Here is a 20779-nt window from a genome sequence, read left to right on the forward strand (position 1 = left end):
GGATGCTCTGCAGGCTTCCTCCTCCCGCCGGCTGCCACGCCGTCAGCTCGGGTGCCCTACGCCACAGCCTGCAGGGCACACGGACACCTAACCCGCAGAGGCTCCTCTGGGACACTCACGCAGTGGCACAGAGTCCTGACCAGCACCCAGGACACCCGCGTGCCCCAGCTCAGGGCGTCTCCTGGCAACCTGAAGCTGCGTATGCAGCCCACTGATAGGCTGTCTCCTTAAAGGAAGCCCAGCTCTCGAGTCACAGCCAGAGTGGAGCGACCAAGGCTGCAGAAGCCACAGAAACATCTGCTGAGACACGTCTGCCTGAGGGGGCGGCAGCAACACGTAGTCTGGCTGGAGCCATGTTGGGATAAGCACGGATGTGCCAATCACTTATGGAGGCGACGGGGCGGGGGAGCCCCGTGCTGTCCTGAGAGATCTGGATGCTGCATGTGAGGAATGGGAGCCCGTGCTCTAGCAGAGGGGCGCGGAGACAAGAAGGCACTTTGGGAGAACGTTAGCCGAGAGCCTAACCATCAGGAGGAACCTCGTCTGTAAGGCCTTTCTGGTCCCTCATGATATCTCAGCAGGTGCAGTTTGCTTGGTACTAGGCTGCTCTGCACCCAGCTTCTGCCTGCGCCTGCCCCACTGCCTCTGTTTACTGCCGGCGTGCCTCGGGGAGGAGGCCGCAGCCACAGCCCTGCAGGGCACCCCGAGCAAGAGAAAGCACCAACAACGGGCTGCCCATTCTACTGCATGCGCGTGACAGCGCAGTGCAGAGAAAAACCAACTTCAGAATTAATTACAAAGGGGGCAGGCCTTGTGGTGCAGTGGGCAAAGCTACGGCTTGTGGCGCCGCGCCGGCATCCTATACAGACATTGGGTCGAGTCCCTGCTGCTCCACTTCTGATCCAGCTCCCTGCTAATGTGCCTGGGAAAGCAGCAGAAGATGGCCCAAGTGCTTGAGCCTCTGCCACCCATGTGAGAGACCCGGATGGAACTCCTGGCTCCGGCCTTGTCCAGCCCTGGCTGTTGCGGCCATCTGGAAAGTGAATTAGCAAATGGAAGACTGATCTCTAATTCTGACTTTCAGATAAATAAGTGAATTTTTTTAAACAAAGAATTCAGCAAGCAGCCCCTGACTGGTTATTTCCAAAACACATTTAATCGGGCAACGTGAGCTTATTCAATTAAAAAAAAAAAAAAAAAAAAAAAAACAGTTCCACCTTTCTCCCGAAAGTGCAGCCACCCTTCCCTTATTTTCCCAGATAAAGTCCTCAGGCTCCATAAAGACAGTTCCAAGTCTCTGTGCACCTAGCAGTCTGGGCAGGGTGAGGGGATTTGAAAGACAGCAGCCGCACGGAGGCGCGGGTTTCACCTCTCCTATGAACATCCGGGCAGTCAGCCCACAGCCCTCCCCTCCTTCCCTCACGGGGACCCTGACACAGAGGAGCCATCTCCGGGCTCCTTGGATCCGGGCATACTCGGAGGGACCAAGTTGGCAGCCTCCGTCGTGACCTGAGCGAGTGGTCAGTTAGCACGAGGGCACTTCCAAGAGTTCGTGGAAATGGAAGTAAAAGACAAACGTTTACTTTCAGCACAAATTCCTTTCAGACCATTTATTTGCGAGAAAGAGAAGGAAAGATGGGGCGTGGCAGGAGAGAGGCGCGGAGGAGGGAAGCAGAGAGCGCGAGGACACCACCTGTTCGTTCCCAGAAAGATGGCCAGCACCGGGCCAGGCCAAAGCTGAGAGCTGGGGACTCAACCTGGGGAGAAGGCCACTCGAGCCAGCACCGCTGCCTCTGAGACCAGTGTAGCTGGAGGCAGGCACTGCGACAGGGACCCGCGGCACCCTACCCAGCGCCTGCATCGGGCGGAGCAAAACCGTTCAAAGACCATGCAGGAAGTTTCTTCACGATACACACTGTCCGTAAACTTTCTGAAGACCCTTCGTATAGCTTTGGCAAAATACGTGCTTACGACGTGTGGGCCTACCATTGTGTGTGTGACAGTAAGCGCTTTGGTAAAAGCAACTCTAAATGGAATTATGACTTTGCCCCCTGCCCTATCATTTCCTGGAGACAGGCAATCCAGCCTGCTCTACAGACACACGGTTCTGAAGCCGTAGGATGCGTCTCTGGTCACAGCACGACTGAGGACAGGCGGCAGGCGACCGAGAAACCAGCTCACACCACCTCCCAGACCCACAGTCGGCTGGGCTATCCCGCTTATGGAGAATGAGCAATGTGCGGAGAACACTCAGTCAGACTGCAATGCTCACTGTCCCTTCCACTGAAGCTTGAACTGGCGCGGGAGATTTAGCGGAGTTTACGTGAGGTCGTGTTATTAACAGTGTGTCTTTACAGGGTTCTCGCCAATGACCACGCAGAACAACCCGTGCTGACAGGGACTCCCAACACTGCCTCCCACGGCGAGGGGGCGGGGCGGGACAGGCCTCGGCTCTGCAGACGGAGCCTGGCACGTGTGCACCCTGCCTGCCTCAAGAAACAATCAGGGAACCAAGCAGCATGCCAGGGACTGCTGACTGGCTTAACTAACACTCCACAGCTTTCTGCCTGTAGACCCAACACCCTACCGCGTTTCACTAAAATGAAGAAGTTGTTTACGTTTAAGTGATGGGTGTTTCAATACGCCTTTAAAAACAACCACACGGATGCTGACCAGCACAGGTTCTCCGGGACCCACCGAAACCCTGCTGTGTTGGCACCTCCTGCGTTGTCAGAGTCCACGCAGACCAGCAGCCCTCCCCAGGCCCCAGACAGGGCTCTCATGCAGCTGCCAGCAGGGGGAGCCAGTGTGCACCGAGTCACCCTATGGGTCCTCCGGTGAGAGGCAGGGCCTGTCCCTTGCACCCCCGGAATCAAGGCACAGAAAGACGCACGCAGGGTGCACAGGGCGGCAGGGAGGAGTGGGGGCGGGCTTCAGTGGGGGTAAATGGTACAAACAGGTGCACTCGCATCACTGCGTATTATGTAATGGTTACCACGTCCCCGACAGACGACCACCACACACACACAGGCTGCTGGAGTGGCACGCTGCATCTGCACGTGCACACGCGAGTCTGGGAGAACAGAGAGGCAGGAGGGAGATGACCCGCCCAGGGCAGCCCCTGCCTGGAGCCGTGTCGGGTGGAGTGTGAGAGGAGGAGGAGAACTCGAGCTAGGAGAACGAATCAGGAAAGAGGAAATCGAGGACGTTCACAACCAGGGACAGACAAGGACGGCAGAGAAACAGTGTGACTCTTTCTAAGCCATCTGGGCACAGAGAAGGCAAAGCAGGAGAGGAGATGCGACACCCTGGAACCGCGGTGGCCAAGTTTTAAATTCCCAAGTCCCAGCCCAACCCACATTGCAACCCATTGACGGGGGAGGAGGGGACACAAGCAAGAGGCAGCCAGGAGGACCACCCTGTGCTTCCCGCAGCCTCGTAACCGTGCAGCCCAGGACAGCAGTGACCAAGAGCGTCCCTGTTGCAGCGTCACAACACTCCCAGGCTAAAGCAGCTGAAGGCAGGCTGCTAACCCATGAGACGCAGGAGCGGCTGACACCTGGGAAAGACGCTGGGCTCCTCGGCGCACAGGCACCTCGTCTCTTCTGCTCCTCCACAGCTCTGGGATCACCACTGCTCCGCAGGAAGTCAGCTGCTCGTTTAGAGCTCCCCGAATCCGACCCGGGGCCCGGCCCACCGGCATCTGACTTCTACACTGACCACTGCATGCTCCACACCTGCAACTGTCCTGTTACTGTACTGGTGGCCAGCTAGGTCTTCCTTTGTGCAAGGCAAGACACGGAGTCCACCCATGTAACTCAACTGCTGCTGGACTTAGGTCACCAACATCCTCTGGAAAACCGGCTCCCGCACGCGCAAGGTTATTCGCAAGCCATGTGCAGGTCCAGCAAGCATAGCAAAGGTGAAACAACAGGGAAGATTCTTCAAGAACTCCGACAGCAGCGCAGTGCATGGACCCGCCTGACCCCAGGCATCAAAGAGAAAAGCCACGGCTGAAATACAGTCAAATCTAAGTGATGCCCACGTGGATGTGACGAAGCAGCCAAGATAAATAACAAGAACAACAGAAATCTGGCTTACGTAAACACGGATTGTTCTAGATCATTTACAAATCTCAACTCCTCTCCTGGAACTGCATGCACATTTGCGAGTGGAGCCCCAGGTGGCAGAGAAAGGCTATCAGGTCCCCACAAGATGACCGAACCCGCGTTGCAAAGACGGTGTGGGAGACGTCAGAGAGGGCAGAGCCCAGCATGGCCGGGAATCCCACCCAACTCCGCCATCTTCCAGACACGCGACTTTGAACAAGAATCCTAAACAAGAAGGGAGAGCTCCCCAGGAGAGAGAACAGCAAAAGACAAGAAATCCACCCGACACTGCCAAGCACACTCGGCCAGAGCTGGACAGTGCTTCCATTAACAACTACAGGAAACCAAAAATCATCCCATTTTACGCGGTGCCTTTGCACAATCCAGAACCCAGTTTACAGTAAGAACCCTACGCGTCTCTGCAGCACAAAGCAGCTGATCTTACTGCTTTTCTCTACAGACAGAGTGTGCTGTATCCTCTGCTACACGAGAGTGAACCGCCCCGCGGACTGTGCCGGAATGCCGGATAAAGGGTGTCATTACCGTTGGCTCCTCACCACCCGAGACAGTGGACGAACGCGCTCTCCTAGCTGGGGTACTGGGCTGTTAAATGATAATTTACATCAGTGAATTGCACTTGTTGGAGGGGGGACCCCAATTGCTTAGTGAAGCTGGAATCACTGCTGTGGCCGCACCACCAAGGCAGGGACGGGAGATCAGAGTCCAGAGTCCCTGCGGTCCACCCTGTCCACACGGGGCTGACGTCACTGATGACCGGGAGCACCAGGGACCCTGACCCCCATGCCACCCTCCACCCACTGACAACCTCGACAAAGCGGGATGTTTTCTGAGGGCACAAACCCGAGAGCTGGTCTGCTTTTGTCCTCACGATCAAAGAATGCACAGACTCTGAAATCTGCCAAATCAGAACTCGGCTCAGAGGCCCCGGTCATCAGTGAGGGCCAGCACCACGCACAGGAGGGAGCGAGGGCAATCGTGAGTTCCCAGGCAAGTGAGCTCCCGGCAAACACAAATGCCCTTGATTCTGAGCACAGGAAGCGCCACTCATCTATGGCGGGGAATCAGCGGGCTGAGCAGGCCCCAGCAGCTCCTCATGGTCCAGTGACGGGCTCTGGGGGCGGGGAGGAGGGGCTTACTGAAGCTGTCCCAGAAGATGCTCCCGTGAGCTTAGTTTAACTGATCGACCTGGTGTAGGGCACAATGCAATCGATTCCTCGGACTGCTTACTTGACTAGTACACTGTTCATCCGCTTCATCAACAGGAAAAACAAAAACAAAAGCAACAACAAAAAACCCCAGGCCAAGATACCCTCTGAAGTCAGACAAAAATGCATGAGCTGGGGAAGGCTCTGTGATTTCAAAACCTGTAAATGCACTTGGCTGTCCCCAAAATGCACACATCACGAAGTGGGGAAATAATCCAGGATTGCAACAAAAAGAGGCAAAGCTGGGTAGGGCCACACGTCAAATGGAGCCACGCTACGTTAAAGCCACGTTACGTTTAAGCCACGTTACGTTAAAGCCACGTTATATTAGTCACTTTTTTTTCTACCTCCAAAAGAAGAAACCAATTTACGTAAGAGTTCTTAGTCTTCATGGGTGAACCAAACATCTCCCAAGACAGTGCTGCTTTGCCTTCCAAAATGAATGACTTATTTTTACTTCATCGGATGTTATTAACCCCCTACACTTACACTTCTGCAGTCTGCGGGAGGCTGAGAACCATATAAGGATTAGTCCCTCGTCAACAGAAGTGTCTTTAAAAAGAGGGTGCCTGGCTCTGGGGTCCAGGGCTGAGGCCACCAGAAACGGACTGGAACGCCTGGCCCCACGCATGAGCGTTCTTCCTGTTTTGAGGAATCCCTGTGCCTTGCACGTATGCAGCAAAAGGGAACTACTCAGGTACCGAGTACTTTGAGTCAAGTAAGCACATCAGAGTCGGTGGCAATGGGAGTGAAAGCGAGAGCAATCAAGGCTTCAGCAAAGCCACTTTGGTGGCAGTGACGATTCTTTTCCGTAGGAAATCCACTCTCCCGTGGGCGATTTGCTAGGAAATTAAAGACATCCCATTTTTACGGGGTGAACAGATTTGCATAGGAAGCCCTCTTTCTCAGCAGCCCAGGTGATTGTAAATCAAAGCCAAAAAAGCCAGCCAAAGACTGGAAATGAGCGTGGGTTACCGGTGGCAGATGGGCCTGCTCGGCGACGGCGTCGGTGACACTGCAGGAACGCAGCCTGGAGGAGGGCTCTCTCTGCTGGAGGGGAGGCAAAGACAGGTGGCGTCAAGAGGCGTGTTCTGAGAAACAAGGGGTCCTGTTGAACCAAATACCTCTTCGGCAACGAGAAGGCAGCATGGGGTTCTGACCGGCCCTTGGAATTAGCGGCCAACCCAGGAGGCTCCGGGGGCCCCTGCCACACTCCAGTGCTGCAGTCTTGTACCCTGCCCTACGATGCAACCTCTGGTATATTCTCAGCTGACAAGACAGAGGAACGAGAGGGAAAGACGGTGATACAGGTGCAGCGTCCCTAACTGGATATCTGAACCCCGAAATGCTCAAAAATCCTGAACCTCTCTACATTCCACCTCTGACCTCGTGTGATGTTTTGCAGCCAAAATGCAGGTGCATTAATAATGCTGCAGAAAATCACCTTCAGGCTCTGTGTATAAGGTACGTACACCGGCTGAGGTATGTACGGTGTAAGGTACATAAAACCGAACGAGTGGATTCTGTACAGAGACTTGGGTCCCAAGGTATTTCATCGTGTGTATGCAAATATCCCCCAATGTGAAAACATCAGAGATCAGAAACACTTCCGGTCCCAAGCCTTTCGGTTAAAGGACACACGAGGTGTGCACAGCTTTTCAACATTTATCACCGCTCACACAGACTACGCAGGGTTCTGGGTCCGGGGGAACCCGGACACCTTCCTGTCCTACTTGTAAATGAGCAGGGATGTATAATTTTAGCTTCTGAGTGGAGTTCAAGCAGTGCACACGTGGCTCGAGGGGAACCAAGCAGGCGCGTCGGCAAACAAGCTAGCGTGTCCCACGGGATGCGCCTCTTCCTTGCCTGGTCCAGCCCGTGAGGTCACACACCCCCGAGACCATAACGAGGATCACTGCCAGGGGTCTCCTTATCCGCAGGCGGATCCATGGCACAGCCTGCAGCATTTCCTGACTTTCAACACTTTGCACTGACAAGGGAGGTGGGAGGAGGTGTAAGGAGGACTCTGGAGGGGACGGGAACCATCCATATCTCCCCTCACTCATCAGTGCAAGGTTGTCCTACAGTCCGAGAATCCAGGGAGGCCCCGACATGCGTACCTCTCTCATTTGGCAGACTCAAAGAACACAGTCTGAAAATAACACCGGCTTGCGTCCTGGTCTGAAGGATATTTTGTGCATCTAGAAAAACTGAATGCAGTGGCTCCCTATAGAAATAACTGGGGATGCTAAATATCAATGCTGAATAAAATTATCATTCACTTAGGTGACTAATGGGGTGTAATCGTTACAGTTTGTGTGGGACTTCCTTTCTCTTACAGGTTTTAAATGTCTGGCCTTACTGCTTACATTGTTTCCATAGCAACAGTTTCACCAACTCAAACATCGCATATAGGCAATCTCTTTTATCCTGTCCATTTAGCACTGCATTTACATCTCAGCGATATTTCTCTTTGTGAAGAACATCCACAGAATTTTAATGTGAAGCCACCATTAACGGAGCGATCACTGTGACCCATAGGCCCAGGGCTGCCTTTCAAAATCAAAACACTATAATCGAAGCAGCAATGATTTCCAAGTGCCTGCTGGGTTTCCGGTTTCTGCAGTCTTCCTATCACTGACATTCGATGCCATTAGTTTTCCTAGGATACCATTCTTAGCGCAGTGACTACCTTTATTAGCTTCCTGAGAAACGCCAGGACTGCATTTACTCCTAGGAATTTTCCATGGGCCCTTTCTGCCCATGTACTGTCAAACGCAAGTACCAGTTCTCAGGACTTGATTCTGCTGCTTCCCACTGGGACTCAGTGCCAGCTGAAGATTCTGGAAAGTATTTCTCCAACTGGGAAAACAAGTCAGTTCTACGATCTTTCTCAAAGAGTCCTACTCTGGGACTCAGAGGCTGCCTTCTCCCATTCAAATCCAGGCCTTGCAGAAGCCACTGAGTGGTCATGCCTACGAGAAGGGAGTGCAAATCAGGGACAGGACGCCCCGCCCCATAGGACTGGCTGGAGGGCCGAGGGCTCCTAATTCCCACTGTGAAATGCCGTCCTTGGGGTGAAGGTACTGCTACCACGAGCCTCTTGGCTCAGAAAGAAACCCAACAAGGTTAAAGCTAATAATTACACAAGTCGTGGAAAATCCCGTTCCCCTGCACTGTTTCACAAATCAAGGGAGAACGTCGGTGGTACCGCACAGCTGCCGTCCACGGCGAGAAAGACTCGCACCTGCTCGGGCTAATTTTAGTGCAGCTCTGCTCCCCCCGGGGTAGGAGGGCTTTGGGAAACATCAGAGTTGACTGGCAGCTGGAAGACCCCTGGTCCTTATTTGCATACCAGATTCTCCTACAACAATGAATGACAAAATATCGCTGGGCTTTCCTTTCAAAGACCCCCTACTTACAATGAGGGAACTGAACTGCTCCCCGTTGGCGTCCGGAGTGACCTGAAGCCGCCTGCTCAGCTCCTCTGTCAGCTCCTGGGGGCTGGTCCGGGACACAGGGGAGGCGGGTGGCGGGGGCACGGCCAGCCCCAGGGAGTCACCAGCCAGATTCACTTCTTCTGAAATAGTCTCCCAGGGCTTTCAAGGAACAAGACAGTGGGGTGAGTGCCGGGTACCAGGATCCTCCCCCCCGACTCCCAGCCAAAACACCTAACAAGGACAACTCTTATTTATTTACTTTGAGACAACCCTTAGAGCAACTGTAATTAACTGTGATGCACACGCCCTCGACACTCAGGAGGAACATACCTGAGTGAGGAACCACCCAGTTAACAGGTGAGAAAACTGAGGCAGAGCGCGCAACCTGCCCAAGGCAGGAGGGCCAGTGCGTGGCAGGGCCATGACACAGACCCTGGGAGCCCTGAGGCCAGGGACTGTGTTCTCGAAGCGCCATCACACCATCACTGGTGGCAGGGACGTGTTTCCAGCACCTGTTACTACACACGGGCACCAATAAGACTGCCGGGGAGTTTGCAAATGGTTGGGCACCAATAAGACTGCCGGGAAGTTTGCAAATGGTTCCCGTCGGATTTTCTGCTGCTCACGGCACTGGATGAAGAGGCAAGACCCTGCCAGCTGTGGTCACACACCGCTAGGCAGCAGCTTTCCGTGAATTTACCACGGGGTCGCTAACTCTGCCTTTTCAGTTTCAATCACTGTAAGATGACTTTGTGAACGACCTTCCCGACAGCAGGTCTAACAAGGTTGAACTTCTGGAAGAACCAAAGGTGTGCAGACAGCATGGGAGTTCAGCTCCCTGCTAACTTGTTTAACTCGTACTTTTTCCAGAAATGTTCTATGAACTTTCAAAAGGAAAATTATAAACATCTGTAATAACACAGATTTGCATTTCCTTGGGAATGAATCGCTCTCCAGATACTAAAACGACTCAGTTAAACGTGTGATGTTCGAACAAGTTACAGTGTCACTGAACTACTCAAGTAGCATAAGCACAGTCACTTAGTGAGAGGTGGTTCGACCCTGGGGAGGAATAAATTAAGCAAAAATATCTGAAGATTTTCAGGCTAGAAATGGCATTCCCTTTTGTAATGGTATGTGGCCACATGTGTTGGTCAAATGTGGTCTTTATAAGCAGTTTCCGAATTAACACCCAGCCGGGCAACTGACCAGCTACATGACCACAGTCACTACCTGCCAGAGAAGTCCCACTGAGACAGGCCACCGAGGCATGAGATCAGCCCAGAGCCTGTGGGACGCCCGCCCCGGGACAGCCTACCTCGGGGGCCTCTCCGCCCTCGGACGGCTCCGGCTCCAGGTCCTCGCTGATGTGCCTGCGGGAGCGGAAGCGCCGGTGTGCTGCCTCCTGGTTGATCTGCCGGATGTTGCTGTCCGACTCGGAGGACACGTCCCTGAGGCGTGGGAGAGGGGTGCCGGGGGAGGAGAAGAGGTATTGAGAACAGGCAGCCTGGCGCTCAGACCCAGGGTCCAGCACCGGCCCTCAGCTGCTCTCCAAACAGAATCCTGCCACCAGAGCAGCGCAAGTGCATTTCAGTGCAGCCAATGCTCATTTTAAAGCAGCACGCATGATATCCAGAGCCTGTGTCAGGCCACGTGCTTCCAAATGCACTCCAAGGAGAGGAAATGAAGTCTCCCACCTGCTCGCCACAGAGGCAAGCCGGGCATCAGGAGGCAGAGGACAGGCAAGCTCACGTATGCGGCGACCCAGCAACGCCAAAGCAGCTGCTCCTGCTCATCGGCCACCGGCGAGGACCACACGCGGTGCACGTTCTAGGCGGCAGTCAGGGGAGCAGCGCTCCCGACTCCACGCCAGGCACCTGGGCGGCTTCCTATCTCGTTTGGACAGAATCTCAGGATCAGCTTCCGTGACTTCAGGACCTGACCTCCGAACTCCACTGGAGATCTGACGACCCCTGCCACTCACGTGAGAGGCCTGGCTGGAGTTCTGGGCTCCTGGCTTCGCCCTGGCCCAGCCCTGGCTGTTGTAGCCTTTTGGGGAGTGAACCATCAGCTGAAGGTCAATCTCAATGTCAATCTCTCTCTCCCTTCTCTAACTCTGCCTTTCAAATGAGATATAGAAATCTTAAAAAAAAATACATTCTGCATATTTCTTAGTTACATTGAATATAATGACCAGAACAATACACCACGTAGAGGTACCTTCAGAAAACCTGGATAATTATAATAGAGAAAAACTGCACTTGTAAGACTTCTGAAACCACTAAGCAAAACGAGAAGGGATGATGCTCTGTTGGACATGTCTGAAAACCCAACACCGCATCTGTGATTTTATGCTGCTGTGGTCAGTTTTACATGACATTCAACTCCTAACCACACAGTAATTATAAGCTTGCAAGTTAAGTTAACTTAGAACCAAAAAAAAAAAACCAAAAACACCCAACCAACCAAAAAAAAAACAAACACAAAAACAAAAAAAACAAACAACCAGGGACACGCTAGGAAGCACGTGAACCACGTCAGTATGGAAACAGCCCAAGTTGCACAGCTCTCTCCTTCACTCTGTTAAGGATGAAAACAACTTTGCTTTATGATGATCAGCCTCACCTGAAAACATGCTAAAAATTTGTTTTATTTACTTGAAAAGCAGAGAGAGAGAGAGAGAGAGAGAGAGAGAGAACACGCACACCAATCTCCCATCTGCTGGCCTACTCCCCATGTTCCGTAACAGCTAGGGGTAGGCCAGGCTGAAGCCAGGAGCCAGGGACACTACCACCTAAGCCATCGCCTGCTGTCTCTCAAGGTATGCATGAGCAGAATCCCGAAACTGGGAGTGAAGCCAGGACTCAGAGCTCGGAACTCCTGCAGGGGATGGAGGCACCCCAAGCAGCGGCCCAACCACTGCGCCTGCCAACGTTTTCCACCCAAGAGTTTCCTAAACATTCACTCTCGCTCAGCCGGCACTGTCTGAATGCCCACCACGTGCCTGACTCGCAACAGCACCTGAACTGTTACGAGGGCTTGGAAAGGCGGAGGAGGAACACGGTTTCAATCCCACTACGTCTGCCTCGAGTACACTTCTGAAGGACATAGGAGTCCACCACCCCAGAGCGATGGACTGGGAAAGCTGGGGCGGGCGGGGAGGGAGGCTGGTGTCTTTAGGCTCGATTCTGTCCTTGTTCCTTCTCCACCACGCACTGACGCTTAGTGATCAGTGGGAAGCGGAAACAACCGAGCAGCCTAAGGAACAAGGCAACTCTCTCCCTGAAACGCCAAGCAGGGGCTTTCCTGGGCTTCAGTGACAGCCCAGGATGTCCACACAGGGAGGCAGTGTGAGTGACAGGGCTGTGGGACCTGACTAGGACTCTAAGTGATCCCTAGTCGGGAGCTGGCCACTTAAAAATGCGCCTGAGCCAACACAACGGGAGAGTGGCTTGGCCTCGGCAGGGAAACCAGCAACGGCTTCTCTAACTGTCCCTCAGCCGCTGATCCTGCCTGCTTGCTCTTCACTTGACTTTCGTGGTCAGTTACCCAAATGACAGGCCAGCCATCGATCAATGAGACTTGAAGCCAGGTCAGTGCGTGAGGGCACTCGCAGTCGCAACCCTGGAGAGACCGTCCTGATGGCCTGAGCAAACCGGCACCGAGCCGGGAGAGGATGTGCGGAGTGCCAGCAGTGCCAACAAGGGTGCCAGCAGTGTCTGACGACGCATTCACCTTCATTTACAGAATGCCACCAGGTCATCTCTGCACCACGTTTTTAAAAACGTGAGTTTTTTTTTTCCAGTAAAAGGTTTATAGTTTATATCTATATACAAGAACAAATCTAAAAATTAAGGGTGTTTTAAAAGTCACCATCAGGGGCTGGTGCTGTAGCACAGCAGGTTAAAGCCCTGGCCTGAAGCGCCAGCATCCCATATGGGCACTGGTTCAAGCCCCGGCTGCTCCTCTTCCAATCCAACTCTCTGCTATGGCCTGGGAAAGCAGTAGAAGATGGCCCAAGTCCTTGGGCCCCTGCACCCACATGGGAGACCCTGAAGAAGCTCCTGGCTCCTGGCTTTGGACCGGCACAGCTCCGGCCATTGCGGCCACCTTAGGAGTGAACCAGCAGATGGAAGATTTCTCTCTCTCTCTAACTCTGTCATTCAAATAAATAAAAAAATGAATCTTAAAAAAAAGTCACCACCAGGCAGGGAAGACTGGTGAGCTCCTATGGTCACCTTCTGTTCCAAACTCCTAAGTCAAGACCTAAAACTGGGCTAGACAGGGCGCTACACCATGTGCCTAGAGCCTGGGAAACTGGCACAGTGCGGTCCTCCACCTACCGCAAATGTGCCTCTCGAGGGCGGTGCTGTGGGGCAGTAGGCTAGGCCTCCACCTGCAGCGCCGGCATCCCACATGGGTGCTGGCTGGTGTCCCAGCTGCTCCTCCTCTGATCCAGCTCTCTGATGGATGGGCTAGATGGCCTGGGAATGCAGTGGAGGATGGCCCAAGTGCTCGGACCCCTGCACCCGCATGGGAGACCTGGAAGAAGCTCCTGGCTCCTGGTTTCTGATCAGCCATTTGGGGAGTGAACCAGAAGATGGAAGACCTTTCTGTCTCTCTCTCTCAAATAAATAAATAAAAAATAAAATCATTTAAAAAATAATGTGTCTCTCTGAGCCCTACTGTGTGCCAGGTATGGGGTGGGGGGTGTGAGGAGGAGACGTGTGAATAAGAAAACACAGCCCCTCCCACCCAGGCCACCGTAATATTATGTCCTCTGGGCCTCAGGGTGAAAATGACTACCAAGAAGAGTTTGTTGTTCCCCCATGTTCTAATATTTCTGCTGTCCCAGGACCAACCAGCTCATGTCTCTTCTGGGCAGCCCAAAGCTGGTGGAGGACAGGGGACACACACAGCTTCTGGGGAGCCCAGGGAAGGGGCAGGCTCCAGGCACCTGGTTCTAACATGTACCAACATGCACAGGACCTAGGGACAGACAAAGTCCGCAGGAAGCAGCTGGGCATGGCCAGGCCACTGCGTGAGCTGTGTGCAGAGAGCAGTGGGGCGAGTCAGATCTTTTAAGAATGTTCCAAGTTACTGGCAGCGCCACCCTCTGTTTTTTTTTTTTTTTTTGGCGGCGGGGGCTGAAGCCTGAGGCAAGTCTGCAGCACACCAGGCAGAGGGCAGAATCACCAAGGCTATCCTAATTCTGTGCTTAGCACATGGTAAGCACTCTTTGTTTCCTCAAAGACACCTGTAATAGAGATACTTCCTAACAACATCAGTTTTCCTTGGAAGGGTGTTGCAGCATTTTGGGAAAACCAATCAAGAAAAAAATTCTTGTTGAATCAAAACCGCTCCTGAGCATAATTGTGGAGGGTCCAAGGCAGACACAGCTCGGGGGAAGGAACCCCAAAACGTTCAGAGCGGATACAGAGGCTGCTGTGAAACCAGACTCGCCTACCTGACTTCCCTCTTGCTTTCTAGGAGTCAAGGCTGGTGCAAAGGAGCCTCTCCTTGCGTTCTCCCCAGAGCTCTGGGGTCACCTTCCCTGGCTCAGCCTCCCCCTCTGGTGCTGCCCCCTCCCGCACCAGTGAGGACACTCACACCACTGGCTTCTTCCTAAGCTACGTGTGAGCCCGAACCTGGATGAAGACCTGCATTTTCCCTGTTGCTTCTGACCTGCTCACGAGCCAGCGTTACGCGAACAGCATCTGTTGTTGTGTTTGGTTCTGAGACACTGACACCAAGGACGGAGTTTTTAAAAACTATGTTGTTGAGATATAATTGACAGACAAGAACCTGTAGTTATGCAACAGGTACATCCTGATGTGTCTGGCGATAAGCACACGCTCACCAAGCGGTCATAAAGATGCTATGTTTAGAGACACACGTGAAGTGTCTACATTGTCTCAAGGGTTCCCTCAACTCTGGGAGACAAAGTAGCAATTACCCCCAGTTATGCCAAACATGCAAACTGCAACTCACATAGCACCTATTAATGAGGCTGAACATTTTCCCAGGTACATGAGTGTGGCTTATTCATGAGCCGCTCTGGTCAGTTTTCTACAGGGGTCACAATGGACTGTGGTCACCACCGAGCGCTACTGCCCCTTTCCGATGCTATCCAGCCGAGGCAGACAATGGTGCTCTGCTAGGGCCCTGCTGCCAAGACTCCTCAGATCACTTCACCCAACCAAGCCCAAGGTGGGTCCAAAGTCACTTCTACAGATCAGCTGCACCATTGGACAGCTCGTGCCAGTTTTAGTAGTTGTGGTCACTGATCTAAGCGAAACAGTACAAGTAAGTAAGCAAACACATTGAACCAGCTAAACTATTTGTCACTCACACTTCTCAGAGAAAAAAATGATTACCAAGAAGAGCTCAGTGTCACACACACACGTTCTGGTATTTCTGCTCTCCCCTGCTGGGCAGCCAAAAGCTGATGGAGGACAGGTGATAGTCCAGAGAAGCCACGTGGGGCCAGTGCTGTGGTGTCGCGGGAAAAGCCGCTGCCTGCAGTGCTGGCATCCCATATGGGTGCCAGTTCAAGTCCCAGCTGCTCCACTTCTGATCTAGCTCTCTGCTATGGCCTGGGAAAGCAGTGGAAAGTGGCCCAGGTCTTTGGGCCCCTGCACCCGCATGGGAGACACAGAAGAAGCTCCTGGCTCCTGGCTCTGGCTATTGCTGCCATTTGGGGAGTGAACCAGTGGATGGAAGACCTCTCTCTCTTTCTGCCTTTGTCTCTGTGTAACTCTGCCTTTCAAATAAATTAATTAATTAAAAGAAAAAAAGAGAACCCACTAAGGGCCTCTGGAGGATGGGCCATTTGTTGCTCCCAATTCTGCAAGCTTTCCCTCTCTAAACCTAGACCAGCCGACTCACCACTCTGCCCAGCCACAGTCACATGCAGAACATCTCTGTCACATCTTAGAAAAAGGGGGAGGCGTTTAAGAATACCAAACATGCTACTTAACTCATAGCACTTCGCATTTCATTTTATATTTTTATTATTTGAGTCAGAGACAGACCTTCCACCCACTGGTTCACTCCTCACATGCCCACAACAGCTGGGGCTGGCGCAGGCTAAAGCTGGGAGTCAGGAACTCAGTTCAGATCTCCCACACAGGGAGCAGGGACCCAGCTATGTGCACCATTACCTGCTGCCTCCCAGGGCGCACGCTGGTGGGAAACTGGAACAGGAGATGCAGCCAAGGCTTGAACCCAGGTATTCCAATGCAGGCTCTCCACTGGGGATGCAGGTGTCTTGACTGCCAGGCCAAATGCTCACCTCCAAATACCACTTTTTAAAAAGCATCACTAGGTTTTGGTGTGTGGCACAGAGGTTAAGCCATTGCGTGGGGCACCTGACCCTCCATAAGGCTGCCTGGTTTGAGTTCTGGCTCTCCTGTTTCCAGTCCAGCTCCCCACTAATGTGTGCACCCCGAGAGGCAGCAGATGATGGCTCAAGCAATTGGGTCCCAACCACACATGGGGGAGACCTGGACTGTGTTCCTGGCTTCCATCCTTGGCCCCGCCCAGCCCTGATTGCCGTGGACATTTGGGGAGTGAACAGTCCATGTCAGTGTTCTCTCTCTCTGTCTCCAAAATAAAAGAGCATCACTAGCCAATTTCCTTCAGAGTCTCAGGTGAAGACCCATCTCGTCGCCTCACATGCACTGTCACAACACACTGAAAACTGCAGAATTCACTGCGAACTGCGAGGGCGCCCAGAACGTCTGGAACAACGTTCCTTTGACCCTAATTCGTGGTTGCTGTCCTTTGCTGTAGGTCAACAGCTTTCGGCCTTCGCGTACATCATTTCACAAGCTGCTTCTTGTAAGCTGAGGTTTAACTAGTGTTTATTTACTGTCATCAAACGCAAAATTGCAGAGGGAACAAAACAGTAATTGGTTTGCTGCATCTCTGAGGCTGTTGAGGAATCAAAATCAACAGTAATTACTGATCCTGACTGTGCAGCCCTCCCATGTGTTTCTACTTAAATCCCGGGGGTAATGTCTAAATTTCCCCAGAAGAGTTTTTCAGAGGGTTTCCAATTTAAATAATTAAAAGAAGTTTAAAAATCCAAGAATTTAAAAGAAAACACAGAAGGGCAAAGCCAGTTTGCTTGCTGTTTTCCATTGTGGGTCAGTCGGGAGAGGAGGTGGAAGAGGAGGGAGGCAATGAGGCCGCACAACATGAGATCAAGGGGAAAGCCCTCTGCTTTTCTGCATCAGGAACACTCAAGATCAAGGCACACACGGAGTGCAGGAGCTCACGCTGAACACGGCAGCACCCAAGCAGGGGCAAGAGCCCTCCAGCCGCCCTCCACACAGGACGACTGGTCTGCCGTCACACTTTTCAAGGAGGCAGAGACCTTGTGCACAATGCCACCACCAGCTCTCACCGAGGGCACGCTCCTCTCCCAGCCCCGTCCCGGGAGTGGCCCGGGCGAGCCTCCCCTGCGGAGCCCACTGGCGCAGCCCTGACGGCCCGGGATACTCACATCAAGCTTGGTCGGTGCCACTGCGTGGTGCGGTTGTTGTGGTTGACGTAGTACGTTCGGCCTAAGTTGTCCACTTTTTCCTCCCACCCGGGGGGCAGAGGCGGGGGCGGCAGCTCCTCCTGGTGCTGAGAGGCCGAGTCGTTGGAGTCGACCACTTCCCACCCATGCTGTGGGAGAAAGTCACACGGAGTTGAGGACGGTGCTTCCTGAGCCGTGAGCAAAGGACAGGCACGGCGTGGGGCGGGTATCCCTCCACCCGGCTCCACTGTATACGAGCAATGACTTCACGTGCCCCATCTGAATATACCCCAGGTAAGGACACTGGCAGAACCACGTGAGGATGTGGCTGCCCCACCAGCACCCGTGGGGTGGGTGCCAAGAAGGTGGTACGGGAGCAAGAACAGGAACGCCCTCTGGACAGCTCATTCCAAGACGGCCTTTCTACAGGACTTTCCGACGCCTGCCGCCCCCTGTTGGCCACCTGAGTAAGAGACCTGGGAGACTCAACATCGCGTCATCCGAGCTGAAGCAGCTCCAAGTTCTAGAAGGAGCTCCGCGGGCCACGCCCACTGCTCTGTGCACACGGGCCTCCCCGGACACTTGGGTTCTAGGGGACAACACAAGCTTCACCTTTTCTACCAGGACAGACTCAGAACGGGTTCTCAGGGCCACACTCCCAGGCAGGGGCCCCGACTGTTCAACGCTGAAACTTCACCCACGGCCACGGGAACAGGGGCCCCGCGCCCACGTACCTCCATGTCATCCCTGGGCTCGCTGTTCTCCTCGTCTTGGGCCCCGTTTTTGGGCATGTAAGCCATTTTGAGCCGCAGGAACCCCTTCACACGGGATTTGTGGCTGCACAGTGGGAGAGAAGTGGTCAGAGAGCAAACAACGTGGCTTCCTGCTCTGTGTGTAACGTGACCGCTGGCGCCGCGCTCCGGGCCTCCCACACCCGCCATGTCTCACCTCCTCGGCCTGAGCAGAAAGTCCTTAAACGTGTAGGGTCGCTCCATGGTTGGGTCTTCTGTCTGCAGGAAGAAAAATTCAGTCAAGTTTCAGTGCTCCTGGTAACTTCATATTTTAGATACACCTGATGGGATGGCAGGGAATACATTTTTGCATCTTTTTAAAGATTTATGTTATTTATTTGAAAGGCAGAGTTACAGAGAGAGAAGGCGGGACAGAGGACCTCTTCTGTACGCAAACGGCTGAGCCTGAAGTCCATCTGGGTCTCCCACGAGGGTGGGCGGGCAGCCTAAGTACTCAGGCCCCCCTCCACTGCTTTCCCAGGCATGTTAGCAGGAAGCTGGATTGGAAGTGGAGCAGCTGGAACTTGACCCAGAGCTCCTGTGGGAAGCTGGCAGGGCCGGCACAGCTTAACCTGCTGCACTGTAACAGCGGTCCCCGTTTTCACATCTTAGGCCCCGGCAAGGGTGAAAACGTGAGCTGGTGCCTCGGTGGGGCCTTGCCTACGTAAGATCCACTAGGTGTCACTGTCCCCATCGGGGTTAGGAGCCAACCCCAGCGGAGGACAAATGACAAAATTACAGTGGCCACTGCCAAGGGTAATTTCTAACTGCAGGGTGCAGCCTGGGTCTCACAGAGCTGATTAGCTTTGGAATCAGTGATCACTGGCGCCCTGTTATCTCATGGCTCAAGGAACCCGACGTGCAGCTAACAGCATCGCACCTGTGAGGAGGACACTTTCCCCACCAGAGCACCAGGCCACCACGGGAACACAGTGGAAAGCCGATCGCCTGCAGAGACCGCCCCAGAAAGTGCCACCCTCAGCCTTCAAACGCGGCTTAGTCACAAAGCTGGGAGCGTAACCGGGATATTCGCCCACGTGAAAAGAAATCGGTATTCATGCTTCATTATGCAAAGCTGGTTGGCCTAACAAAGCGAAACTGGGAAAGTAAGTGTTCCTATTAATTTTAAGTACTTGATATTGTAAGACCTCCAGCAACTAGACCCTTCAATTAAATACAATTTAAAGTATTTACTTCTGTGGCAAGAGAGATAAACCGCAATACAATAAAATACTGTTATGGCAATTTACTGATCAGGTGGGTATATACACATGTATGCTACCTGGCTTTGTCATTCCTAAATTCCCAACGGCTTCCTGCTCTTGGAATAAAATGAAAATTCTTTCCTGTGCCCTACAAAGTCAAATATGATCCGACTTTTTTGACATCATTATATGAACCAGTCTCTGTTCTCTGACCTCCGCCTCATATGTAGCATGTAACACACATGTTACACATGTAACCGTGCTGCAAGGTCCAGGCCCAGGCTCTGGCAGGTGCCCCCAGACTGGACCACAGTGGGCGCCACTTCGCCACTGAGGTCTGTGATCCCGGGCCATATGTGCCGAGCTGCTGTCCTAAGTGGCTACCGCTAGGCCCACTTATCACCCTCACCACCCTGCTCTATCTCCTCTTTATCGCCCTCTGACATTGTCTTGTTCACGTACTCACTGACGAGTCCTCTTACCCTGTACTTCCAGAACGTACGCCCACGAGGTCAGAGTCTAATCCATTCCCCAATGTATTGCTGGTGCCAATGACACTGCCTGGCGCTAGAGCAGGCTCTCCTGGGCAGCTGACTGACCAGTGCAATCTACAGTAAACCTCAAGGCCCTGAAAACACACCAGACTGCTCTCACCATGGCGACGAAGTAAACAGTCGGGACATAGCTTTGATTTAAAAATGCATCATAATGGAAATTTTATCAATGATGAACACTACTGCTATTATTTCTTTTTTAAAAATTCGGCCAACAAATAGGTTTAGTAAAAGCAACATCATGTGAAATACCTGTGGCTGCGTGGGAGGGACCACTAGCATCACAGCAGGCAAGTGCAGCGACATACGGAGGTCACATGTGGGAGACCTGGGGTGGGGAGACACTGCCTCTGACCTGGGGGGTTCACGCTGTTTCCGGATATGTGGTCCCACACAGGATGACCAGGAGGTCTTGCAGGTGGACAACTGCAGGGAAGGGAACAGCGGGGACAAGGCCTAAAGGGTCCTCGGGATTGCAGAGACCCAGCGCCCATTACCATCTTCGGCCAGGCCCACACTTGCTCGTCTCTCGTGGTTACCGTTGCCGACTCAGTGGCACGTGATAAATGGCAGGGCATTACGCATGACACCAGTCCTGCGCGGCACTCGAGCCCGAACAGGGCAATGGCCTTGGGGCTAACACGAGATCCTTCTTGGCCTTTACCCAACTTCAACATGGTCATTTCTCTGAAGAAGAGCCAGGTGGAGGCTCCCAGAATGGCACAGGAGGGGTTCCTGGTGGGATTTCAGCTCAAGCAAACTGCCGGCCAAAACGAGCATTCCAAAGCAAATCTTTTGGATACACAGCATTCAACTCAAGAGAGGGCGGTCACCAGGACAAGGACTGAGATCAACGATTCTGTGAGCAAACAGAAGGGGAGGGCTTCTCAGACTCCCCAAACCCAACACCTGGCTGCACCCAAAGTC

General features: G+C 53.2%; 1 protein-coding gene across 29 annotated transcripts in view; it reads right to left on the reverse strand.

Moving 5' to 3' along the window:
* The window catches only part of NEDD4L (NEDD4 like E3 ubiquitin protein ligase), a 324616-nt gene that overhangs the window by 49000 nt on the left and 254837 nt on the right, over positions 1-20779 (reverse strand). For 14 of the 29 annotated variants that reach the window (XM_089305073.1, XM_089305070.1, XM_089305072.1 and 11 more), the window contains 7 exons: positions 18251-18312; positions 18037-18139; positions 17285-17451; positions 10094-10226; positions 8758-8934; positions 6311-6385; positions 4653-4712 (listed from right to left, as the gene is read on the reverse strand). In XM_089305073.1, the coding sequence (XP_089161199.1) occupies positions 4653-4712; positions 6311-6385; positions 8758-8934; positions 10094-10226; positions 17285-17451; positions 18037-18139; positions 18251-18297 (762 nt within the window). In that variant the 5' untranslated portion in view covers positions 18298-18312. The remainder of the gene's footprint in view (positions 1-4652; positions 4713-6310; positions 6386-8757; positions 8935-10093; positions 10227-17284; positions 17452-18036; positions 18140-18250; positions 18313-20779) is intronic. The other 15 variants (XM_051851904.3, XM_089305080.1, XM_070050121.2 and 12 more) reach the window with 3 other exon arrangements.

Source organism: Oryctolagus cuniculus, chromosome 10 (genome assembly GCF_051225735.1).
Source record: "Oryctolagus cuniculus isolate XC-2025 breed Fujian yellow rabbit chromosome 10, ASM5122573v1, whole genome shotgun sequence".
Lineage (NCBI taxonomy): Eukaryota > Metazoa > Chordata > Mammalia > Lagomorpha > Leporidae > Oryctolagus > Oryctolagus cuniculus.